The sequence below is a fragment of the Nelumbo nucifera genome, chromosome 3 (assembly GCF_055504915.1).
Source record: "Nelumbo nucifera cultivar China Antique chromosome 3, China Antique-T2T, whole genome shotgun sequence".
In the NCBI taxonomy this organism is placed as follows: domain Eukaryota; kingdom Viridiplantae; phylum Streptophyta; class Magnoliopsida; order Proteales; family Nelumbonaceae; genus Nelumbo; species Nelumbo nucifera.
In genome coordinates, this window is record NC_142651.1 from 99,548,770 (window position 1) to 99,561,328 (window position 12,559).

At 33.4% G+C, this 12,559-nt stretch overlaps 1 protein-coding gene across 1 annotated transcript; it reads right to left on the reverse strand.

The window, feature by feature from the left end:
• Positions 1-10,084: 10,084 nt before the first annotated feature.
• Positions 10,085-11,733, reverse strand: LOC104588948 (CASP-like protein 1E1). The gene is made up of 2 exons (XM_010247092.2): positions 11,481-11,733; positions 10,085-10,573 (listed from the first exon to the last, which is right to left on the reverse strand). Exons 1-2 carry the CDS (start codon positions 11,708-11,710, stop codon positions 10,231-10,233), a joined length of 573 nt encoding a protein of 190 aa, XP_010245394.1. The 5' UTR covers positions 11,711-11,733; the 3' UTR covers positions 10,085-10,230.
• Between the last annotated feature and the right edge of the window lie 826 nt (positions 11,734-12,559).

Below are 12,559 nucleotides of genomic sequence, written 5' to 3' on the forward strand. Positions count from 1 at the left end.
CGGAAAGCGCCCGGTACGATACATATCGACCGATACGGGCTGATATTTATCAATATTTTGAACCTTGAAACCTAGTAGTATTTGAGTTGACCGAACCAAGACATGCCAAAGTTCATCTCAGCTCGACTCGATCCCACACCTATCAAAAAAGAGGACAAATTATCTTATTCTTAATCCTACTTGATTAATAAACAATTGTTGGAGGCCTAACAACAAATTATCTATCAAAGCCTCAAAGGTGCCATTTGGTCCAATTGGTAAGAAATCTCCTTGTTGATGTGCTTAATAAACATGATGTTTCTCTTAGAATTGGTAATAATATGTTGGATCCATAGAACTCTTTCCAAAGGAATTTGCTCTTATCGAAATTAAGATGTGCTTAAATCAGTGTGAGGAAAAAAAGTTTAAGCGCTAAAACAACATTTTCCGTCCAAACATGATGTTGGGTTCGGTGCCTACATATGCACTAATTGAATGCAAGGTTTCCAAAATGACACCGAAATTTAAAGTGAAAACTGAAACATCCCTGGGTCAAATTTGAGATTGAATTGATTTGTAATTAATTTAGAGAAAAAAAAAAACCATCATCATCAATAGGGGTGTCAATGGACTAGTTTTGGGTTGGACCCCGTTCAAACCATAATCAATTTGGACGGATTGGACGGACCAACAAGACCTTGAATTGGACCGGTCCAGACTTAATGGTCCAAAATATTGGACCTACTCCATCCATAAGGGATTTATGTTGAACTGGGTTGGATTGAGCCAATATCTGGTCTATTGATAGGAGATAAGAATATAGGTGTCAATGGACCAGGTTTGGATTGGAACCAATCTAAATTAAGACGAATTTGAACAAATTGGATGGTCTAGACATTGAATTGGACCAATTCAAAATGATCCAAAATATTCATTGGATTGAATTGGACCTGGTCCATTTCTAATGGATTCACATTGGTCTGGATCGGATTGGACCAAATCCAATCCAATTGACACCCCTTCATCAACCTTGGGACAGTCAAAACTTGACCGACCACCTGTTAATATCATCCTTGTATTTCTACTGAATATTTGCACTCATCCTTTGGCCAAAATGACCAAATGAACAAATAATAGAACTTTAATTCTCTCTCTTAAGCAACTGTATATTACAGAAATATTATCATTCGGAAAAAAAAAGAAAAAATAAAATCCATAGCAACTTTGTGCCACATGAGTGGAGACCCGTCATTGCTGGTTAGGTCTAAACTCTAAACCCATCAATTGGATAATCCCAATGATTTGATCTAATTCCCTCCCAACCTCAAGCATTGGAAACTCTTGCACTGTAGAGATTTGTCAAAGCCACAAATGACCATCAACTAACCTTCTTCCTGTTTAATAAAATAAATCTTTAGTATAAAATTTTAATCAAACACCATTTTCGATTCTCCACGCTTTGTTTTTTGATAAGAGACGTTCATTAGAAGATGCCTCATGTTTAATCCAGAATTCATGGATATGATATAGATCTGTAAATGGCTTTTGGCTTGGTAGTTTCTAAGCCCATATACCTTCATCAGTTCCCTATTTTGCTTAGGCATTGCAATTAACAACACATGATGAATCAAACATTCAATACATCAGTTGTTTACATAGATTTGGGTTGTGTTTGGTATTGTTGTCATTTCTATTTGTAATGTTTTAGGTTGATCAATACAAATTTTAGAGAAATTATCTTATCATATCACATCAGATAACCGCTTCCACTAAAAAAAATATAAGCATCAGATTGGGTATTGACATTTATGGTAAAAATACCAAATTTGATGTTTCTTCGATAAACAAAAATGGTACCAAATGTATTGATAACTCAAAGCATTTGTGATAACAAAAATATTCTCATAAAATTTGTATTGGCCGACCTAAAATGTTACAGGTGGCTATGGTACCAAACACAACCTTGGTTTGTGTTTCTTATCATTTGATGAAATCATCACTTGCAGTGGTGGGTTGGATGCCAATGACCAGAATCTGTTCAAGGTTGCTTTTTTTCTCGATTAGGGAAGGTTTTTCAAAATTGGAATTTTCAAAAAACTCAAACGGCATATGATATCATGTGCTAACAGACGTGAATCGAGAGTTAACAAATGGGAGGTTTTTAGGGGAGGTAAGTCTGATGATTTGAAAAATGAGGGGAATTTTCATTATTTAGGTGAAATATCAGGGGAGATTTAAGTCTTCTACCCTAAATCATTCAATCCATACTCACATACCATGGTAATGAAAATGGACCATTAATCAAACATCTTCTTTGGCATTGTGTGGTTCCAAAGATCAATTATTTGGATTCGATTCAATATCCAAATAGAAAAATTGATTGAATGTTCCAACATTTGAGTTCAATCAATTTTATTTGAATATCCGAATCTAAATAAGATCTAATTGAATTGTTTTAGGGAAAATCTATAATATGAAAAAGATATGGTATGGAAAGAGTTTTGACCAATCAGTTATCAAACCCACTCATGAATTTTGATAAATAACATCTGATTCATTATCAAGTATATGATTCCAGTTGATTGGTCAGGTGTTTTTCCCATATCATATCTTTTCTATATCATAAATGAACCCTTTATAAAATAAAGAAATTACTTGTATAATTTTATTAGAGAGAAATAAAGGGTCTTTGGTGTGTGTGGGTTGGGCTGGGTTTTGCTTTTTTATTAATAGAATACATTCATGCCCGAACCCAAGCCTGACCTAGACCTTGAGCTGGAGCCCATTTTTTGCATAAAACCCAAAACCTGACCTAGAAATTGGGTAAGAAGATTTTTTTTTTTTCACTCAACAACAGAACCAATATATATACTAAATCAATGTTTGCCACGTCAGATGGCTTCTTTGTGCTCCATTACCCCAAAGGAGCAATTCTAGAAGAATGCAAGATTCCCTCTAAAAGCCCATAAAATTGCCAGTTGACCTAGACCTTCTAACGTTCCCTTCTCTAATTGTATCATCCTAAGAAATCGAGACATTTCCAAACATACAATATTTATGAGGACTCTTTCTATCGTTTCAGAGTTTCCATAATTTCAGAGTCTTCTCACTATCAAAGAGCATAAGCGTCTAATGCATTGAACAGGTAAGAGTGTTGCCAACTTTGTATACCCGTATAAGTTTTTTCTGTGTTTTTATCTTACATCATTTTTTTTGAACTGTAGACACTTTTATGGCTTTCTTTCATTTGAATCAGGGGTTTCATCTCACTCAGGTTCATCTTCTTTTATTATAATTTTATCTTACATCTCACTCAGGTTCATCTTCTTTTATTATAACTTTTGGATTCATAACATGGTTTTTAAAAACAACCCAGAGGTTGAACTGGTCAGGGGTCCGGTTACCGGGTTAGACGGTCTGACCGTTTGAAACAAACGGTCAACCCATTCTGACAAAAAAAAAGAAAAAACGGTCAAAATCGTTTAAATGATTAACCGCCCGGGTCAGCGATTTGCTGACCAAAATCAACGGTTTTGGACAAATTTCCAATTTTGGGAAAAACCGAAACTGATCACCTGACCAATTCCTAGTTTTTCTGGTCCAACCGTTCGGTCCGATTTTAAAAACCATGATTCATAATATTGTTTTCATACTAAAGAATGGGGTCCTATTGGGCCAAAAATGTTGTAAATCACTACTAAGTCGCAATCTGTCATAATATTCTTTTATAGAATAGAGATCATTTTTATCTAATATGCTATTTTTTGCTGGTTTAATGTTGGAATTTGGCTTTCGAGACAACTTCTAACATCCAAACGATGGTACACAACATCCAACAATCCAAATCACTAGATAGTTGAATAATTCAATAGTTATTTTATTCATTAACTTCATATTGAGTAATTCAATAATAATTACTGAAATATTTATTATCTTTATATAATTAATAGTAATTACTAAACAATTATTATCGTTAATAGTTATCAATAGTAATTGCTGATAATTATTGTCATTAAATAATTACTGAAATTATTTAAATTAATTAATGCGTGAAATTATTGAAATTACTGAAATTCATGAAATTGTTAAACTTATTGAAATAATTAATCAAATTAATGAAATTAGTGAGGTGATGAGGGCGGATTTGGCCCTCTAGTGAAATTGTTACACCTGTCACCTCATGCAAACCAAGTGCAGCATCTTGACATCTGGGCAGCTCGGCAGAGCTTGCCACAACTTGCCACTTATAGACAGCTCGGCATGGCTCGCCACAGGCAGCTCGGCAGAGCTCGCCACAAGCAGCTCGGCAGAGCTCGCCACAAGCAGCTCGACATAGCTCGGGGAGCTCGGTATAGCTAGGGGCAGCTCAACATAGGCAGCTCGACATAGGCAGCCGGCCACTCCGCAGGCAGCCTGGCGTCTTACGAAGAGCTCGCCACTTAGGGGCAGCTCGGCACTTACAGGCAACTCGGCATAGGCAGCTCGCCACAGGCAGTTGACCACTCTGCAGGCAGCCTGGCGTCTTACGAAGAGCTCGCCACTTAGGGGCAGCTCGACACTTAGGGGCAGCTCGGCGTATCGCAGGAAGATCTCCTGCCTGACAACCGTACCTGACAGATTCGGAGGTCTGTGCCCACGTCTCTCGCTAGGCGGCGTCGTGCCTGCCAGTCCTGAGAGTTGTCCTTTGACTGGCAGCGCCGTACTCTGCAGCAGCCGCCTGCACCCGCCACCTCAGCTCTGGCAGTAATGGCTGCAACAGAGAGACAGAGGCAGCTACGCCTGACTTGACAGAGGCTGTTATGCCTGGTTTGACAGGACACCATTATATAAGGACTCCGACCCCCAAACAAAAGGGGGAGATAATGAAAAAATGGAGGTAATCCTTGCTCTCTAGCTCTCTCATTTCTCTCCAAGCTCCCTACAATCAGAATGCTAACTTAGGCATCAGAGAGTCCCCGCCGGGAAAATACCCCCGAGTCCTCTGATTCAATTCTCGCAGGTCCCTCAGCTCTCGCCGCCTGCAAAGGAGAGGAGATCACCTCATGCAGAGGGCAGTCGGGTTGCGCTACACCAGGGAGCTCGTCACCAAGTAGCTCACCACTAGGGAGCTCGTCACTAGGTAGCTCTCCACCAGGGAGTTCATCACCAAGTAGCTCACCACCAGGGAGCTCGCCACCAAGTAGCTCTCCACCAGGGAGCTCGTCACCAAGTAGCTCTCCACCAGGGAGCTCGTCACCAGGTAGCTCACCACTAGGGAGCTCGTCACCAGGTAGCTCTCCACCAGGGAGCTCGTCACCAGGTAGCTCTCTACTAGGGAGCTTGTCACCAAGTAGCTCACCACTAGGGAGCTCGTCACCAAGTAGCTCACCACCAGGGAGCTCGTCACCAAGTAGCTCATCACCAAGGAGCTCGTCACCAGGTAGCTCTCCACCAGGGAGCTCATCACCAGGTAGCTCACCACCAGGGAGTTCGCCACCAGGTAGCTCATCACCAGGCAGTTCGCCACTAGGGAGCTCCATCATCCTCTGAGTCATAGGCCACCTGGGGGTAGGTCAAATGATGAGGTACTTAGCCAAAAAATTGGTACATCACAAAAAAATTGGTACGTAACCAGAAACGATTACATCATGAGGTATTTCAATAATTAATGAAATTCAGTAAATAATTAAAATTATTCCAATTATATAGTAAACAGTAATTGATTAATATTGATTATATTAATTACTACAATAATTGCCTACGTTATCTAGATTCAAATCCGATCCATTACACTTTTTTTTTTGATACTCAACAGTTTGCTAACATTATCTAGAGTTAGGTCAATAACTATGTTATTTTTGATTGTTACTAGTGCTTTTTTAATAGTAATTAATGTTAAATTCATGACCAAAATACAACAGTGAAGAAATTTTCTCCTTTTTTGAATTTTTTATTTTTTTATTTCATCTCATTTTTAAACAACCAATGATATGCTCTCCTTCCCCATAAAAATTACATAAAATCTCTTTCTCTCTTGCTCCCGGGTTCCCAATAACCTAAATAATATCATCTCCTAAAATTTCTCCTAAACTACCTCCCCTACTATCCTTCACTTTCTCCTAAATTATCTCCAATTTAATAGGGGTTTATCTCCTAAATTATCTCTAATACTATTTATCCTCTCCCCCACTTTTTATTTAAGTTTGAATTAAAAAATTTAAAATTTATTTAATATTCTCACGAAATCTAATATATATATTAAAGGAAGGTCTTTAAGCTATAGCTCCCTACCATTTAGACATGTGGCTTTCTCATTTTTCTGGATATCTAGACACGTGGCATTTTCTAAGAAGTTGTTGTTAAAGCCCACAACCCACTACTACCATTCACACAAGTGACCTTCCTCATTTTTTGGAAAGCTAGACACGTGTCATTTTATTGAGAAATTTCTGTTAAAGCCCACAATCCACTACCATGCTACAGTCCTCCACTATTCAAACATGTGGCCTTCTCATTTTTTCTGGAAAATTAGACACATGGCATTTTCTAAGAAGTTGCTGCTAAAGCCCACAATCCACTACCACTATTTAGACACGTGGCATCCTATTAATTCAAGAAATAGGGTTCAAAAAGTGGGTAATTTCACTCATAAACATTCTCAATAGACAATTATTTATTTGCTTAACACATGTTTATCTAGTATATTAAATACAAATGGTGAAACCCATTAAAAGATTACCATCAACCCACATTTGTTTTTAAATGATTTTTTTTTCAAAAAGAAAATACTTTATTAATTACAAACTTGATTTAACTTTTAGGAAGCAACCTAATTTAACTTTTAAAAATAAATAACTCAAAATAGATTTATTAGATATATAGTAAATACCAAATAAAGTGGGCTATTGTTTACTAATAAGATCTCGTTTTATATCTTAAATCAAATTAAAAAATATAAATTAGTGGGTTTCAAATAAAATAGGTCAGAATAGATTGTCAACTACAAAGATGCAAGACCTATATTAGTTTTTTTTTTTAATTTAATTTTTGATAACTAAATAGTAAACTTCAAACTAAATTATACATGCATTTAGTTACCCTGTACTTAGTACGGGGTCATTCTCTAGTTATATAATAACTTTAAAATATTTAATGAAAACACAAAAAAATAGTTATACTCTCTCTTTCTGTTCCCCACACATTCCTAATAACCTAAAATAATATCCTCTCCTAAACTACCTCCCCCACTATCCCTCACTTTCTCCTAAATTATCTCTAATTTAATAGAGATTTCTCTCCTAAATTATCTCTAGTCCAATTTATCCTCTCCCCCACTTTTTATCTATATTTATCTAAAGAATGTTTGGATTAAAAAATTTAAAAATTATTTAATATTCTCACAAAGTTATATAATAACTTTAAAATATTTATTAAAAACACAAAAAATAGTTATAATAGATTTAATATTATTCATATTATTAATAACTTTATATTTTTATAAAATTATTGTTTTCCAGATTAATAAATTTAAATGTAATTCAAATAAGTTATGTACTAAAAATATAAATTGTTGTTTTCTGGATTATTTGATTTAAATGTTATTCAAATAAATAAATATTTAACATTAAAAAGTAAAATATTGCTTAAATATTTCAATAACTAAATATCTAAAATAAAAAATATTAAAAATAGCTAAATAATTATATAACAAAATATTTAATATTATGTAATAATTTAAAATAAATAAAAGTCAAATAATTAAAATTTTCAAATATTTTATATATTATTTAAATTTTTAAATGAGTAGATATTTTAACTAGTGAAATATTTAACATAACTAGATATTAAATGGTTAAAATAATGAAACTATGTAATAAATTTAAAAAAAAATTCTTAAAACTAGAAAAATCATTATAACATAATATTTAAATTAAAAATAATTTAATAGTTTCTAAAATTAATAACGAAATTATGTAATAATAGTATAAATTATAATTTTTTGGAATATTAAGTTCAGTAAATAGTTAATATTTTAAAATTTAAATAATGATATTATTCAAAAAACTAAATAATATTGTAAATAACTAATTTCACTTATATTAATTAATAATTATAGAAAATAACTTTTAAAAAAATTAAAGTTTATTAATAATAATTTTAAAATCTTAATCTATATTTATTATATATTTATATATACTAAAATCAATATTTGTTATATTTCAAGTAATTATTTATTGTTTTTTGTGATAAATGTACTTTCAATAAATGTATAAATCTTTTTTTTTGTTATTTAACATAAAATTTTCAATAATTATTAGAAATTAAAAAAGTTTCTTAAAACTAGAAAAATCATTATAACATAATATTCAAATTAATAATAATTTAATATTTTACAAAATTAATAATGAAATTATGTAATAATAGTGTAAATTATAATTTTGTAGATTATTAAATTCAATAAATATTTAATATTTTAAAATTTAGATAATGATATTTTCTAAATAACTAATTTCACTTATATAAATTAATAATTCTAGACAATAACTTTCAGAAAAAGTTAAAGTTTATTAATAATAGTTTTAAAATCTTAATCTATATTTATTATATACTAAAATCAATATTTGTTGTATTTCAAGTAATTATTTATTGTTTTTTGTGATAAATATTTTTTCAATAGTTATGTATAAATCTATTTTTGTTTTTGTTATTTAACAGAAAATTTTCAATAATTATTAGAGATTAAACTACAGTTATTTAACTTTTCAAGTTTAATTTATTATACTTACTATATTTATTGTATTTTTGTTATAATTTATTGATTAATATTTATTAGAGATTAAACTATTGTTTGAGATTATACTATTTATTGACTAATTTAATATATTTTTTAGTTTTATTTTATTTTTTTAATTATTGTATTTTTATTGTTATTTATTGTATTTTTATTACCAAATATTTTCAATAATTGTGTATGTTTGCTATAAATTTTCAATAGTCATTGAAGAACTATTTTTATTTATTAGAGATTAGATTATGGATTTAGCTAAAATTAGGAGAGTTCACGGGTTGGTTAGTTGTTTGGTCAACCAAATCAACCTGGTTAGGTTGGAGAGTTGGTCACTCGAAACTAGGAATGCAAACAGATCAGATCATATTCGAATTAGGGCATATCCAAATTCGACCCGATACTGTTAATTGCAGATCTCGGATATTATACACATGAATCTAATTTGATTTTAAAAAATTAATAAATTATTAAAATGAAAATAAAATATAACAATTTAAATAAATAAAAACTTCCATCATGTCATAGAGGGTCCCACCTCTGGTCTCTGGCAAGCAAACCACAAACAGTTCATAACACCCAATTACCAACCCAAACACCCCGTAAGATAAGAATCCATCTTTCCTCTCGGTGGCCACCAACACTGGATTGAACACCCCACCGAACACCAGTGCTTGCCTAACCATTGACAATGCTGAGTTCCTCACACACGTTGGGAACAACTCCAGCGTGTATATCAGCAACGCGTTGAATGCCGTGCACGTGCTAAACAAAAACTACAAGTATCTTTTCAACTTTTTTCATCATATATATACATATTTTTTATAAAAAAATAAATAATATAACAAATTTACAAAATGTAATATAAATAATATATTTATAAATGAATAAATAAGTAACATATCTATAGGTGTTATATATATATTTATATATATAAATAAATAACATATATATCGGATCGAATCTTATCGAACCAGATAGGGGTCGAGTGATTTAAATTTGACCTAGTTTCTAATCGGATCCGAAGATTCAAAAATGGGGCTATCTGAATCCAAGAATATAGGATCGGACTTCGGATTGGATCATGATCTGATCCATTTGCACCCCTACCCGAAACCAACTAACCATTAGTGAATCCGCCCAACTCGGGTTGTATCAGTTTGAGTTGAATCCTATTGGCTACCATGTTTATGATACCAATTGATTGGTCAAAGTTTTTTCAGATATCATATATTTTCTATATCATTGTCGAACTCAAAATATAAATAATCATTAAATATTATTTAAAAAATAAAAAAATATAAAATAATTGTATACTCTTATGTATTTCTATCATTTAACTTTTGCTTAACAAATCCCGCTATTTTATTTATATTAAACTACACCATAGCCCAATTCTCCCACCAACCCATTACCATACACAAATACATGATTTCAAGTCTGAACACTTGATTAACAGATCGATAAACATCAATAAACAGACTAAGCTATTTAAATTTCTTATGGAGTTTCAAAACGGCCAGCACCACCAGCAAGATGAGCACAAAGGATCCAAGCAGAGACACCACGATGGAAGCTGCAGCCTGGTGACAGTATTTCCCAAATACGCTACAAACCTCGTTCCATTTCAAGTGTGAGTTGCCTTTGTAGGCAACGACGCCGATGGCAGAGGCGGCTCCACTACCGGAGAGAAGCAGTCCCACCATTATCACGTCGAGGATCACAACTGCCGGCGAGAAGCCATTTGTTCCGACTCGCTTGGGGATTATTGACAGCAGCAGAGAGAACGCTGTGTGAGTGCATGCTATGGCGTTTGCCACCACGAAGTATCTTAACAAGTAAATTAAGTCAGTTAATATATTATTGATCAACAGAGGACAAATTAATACACAAGGGTAAATTAGAAAGACCCTTCTCAACTTTCACTCTCTTAGGTTATGTTTGGTTTGTATAGATTTCCCTGTCTTTTCCTTCCTTTCCCTACTTTTTCCTTCAAACCAAATATAGCCTTGGAGTTTCATCAGTTAACTTCAAAAAAAAAAATATTCTTATTTAGTTGTTTAAAGTTTTTCAAATCTCCGAATTACCCTTTTATTATTTATTTGAATGATTTATGATTCCATTCGTTTTCTAAACATAACATTGATGCCTTCTCATGCGGTTGCTCGAATGGATTCTTGCAGATTTATTTCTGATGGATATAAATTTATGTGGTTTTAATTTGTTTGTTTTTTCTTGATTTATTGGAGAAAGGAGTGGATAATTTTTATATTTTAAGATGAAGAGAGGCATTTATGTGAGTGAAATGAATCAAGAATTTAAAAAAGATTTTTTTTTTACATGTCAATGAAAAATACTTGTTATTTTAGCTGGTTTCGTTTGTTTGCAGAAAACAAAGGTATTTTTGTTCTTTTAGCATTTAGGCTGTATTTGATTTGAGGGAAAAAGTAGGGAATGGAATGAAAACCTTTACAAACCTTGTATAGGTTTCCCCACCTTTCCCTATCTTTTCCTTCAAACCAAACATAGCCTTCAGAGAAAAAGGACAAGAAAAAGAAAATAAGGAAAGTTTAGGTGGACATTTTGATAATTTTAACACATTCTGTCATCTGACTTAATGGTAATGGACTATTTGTTGCAAAGTGAAAGTTCAGGGGTCGTCGAGTATTTGTCATTACAAGGGGAGTCTTTGTAATTTACCCAATAAAAGGAAAAGGTAATTAATTAGAGAGCTTACATGGAAGTGGAGATCAGGCCAGATTTGGCAGTAACAGCAACTTCCAAGGGAGGAAGGTCAGGGATAGGGACGATCTTAGTTTCCTTGTTAACTCCCATGACGATGGCGGCAACCAGGGTTGTGACGAAGGCCAGCAGTCGAAGCAAGAACTCCGGCAACCTTATGACAGTTGTTGGGTTCTCCGCCTTAACCACCTTCCCTCCGCTCTCCGCCACCTCCATTCCAGCCATCGGTCTTGCATCCTATTGCTGTCTTATGACAGTTGAAGGGTCCTTATATAGAGTGAAAGAGAGTAGAGGGGAGGTGTTCGGATCTCCTACCCATAAGAAACCTACCCATACCTATCCACATGACACTACAGTTGTACATTGAGAACATTTGAGAGGAGAGCTGAAGAGTACTAGATTGTTTATTCACTTTCTAAAAGGTAATAAATTCAGCAAACCAAACCTCGCGTCAATTCTTTCCTGAGCTGATATATGCTAAGGATGTAACCCAAATTCTTTTCAATATGCTTGGCTCAAAATTAATGGTAATGGTCATTTAATTAGAGACAAGAACATTTACTGGCCGTCTGATATTTTAGATCACTGATTTAATTTCGAAATAGGTTATATATGAGTTTATCTGGTAGTAGTGATTATCAGCACTGACTTTTGTTTTTAGACCCTATCCATGTCAGATGTTATATCATTGGTCTAAAAAGAGGAATCGTTATTTTTGGTGATTCATCTTTTCAGCTCAATTTTACTAACATTAATAGCCAACCAAACAACAAAATAACCGAGTGCTGATGTGGCACTCGGCATCGATCCCCAAGTACCACCTTAGTTAAACTTCTGTTCCAAAAGCATTTTTGCCAAACACCTACAAAACTGAAGGCTGAACATGAGCGTTGGCTTAATTTTAATTTGTGGATATGCTTCCTTAGATTGCTTTGGGAAACCTACTCCCATCACTGAGTAAATCAATGGGAATTTCTTTGAAATAATTAAATGTATATGGTGGTCATGAAAGCAGACAAGCTGAACATATTGTTTTTTTAGATGAAATATTTAAATCAAACTTATTATATTTAA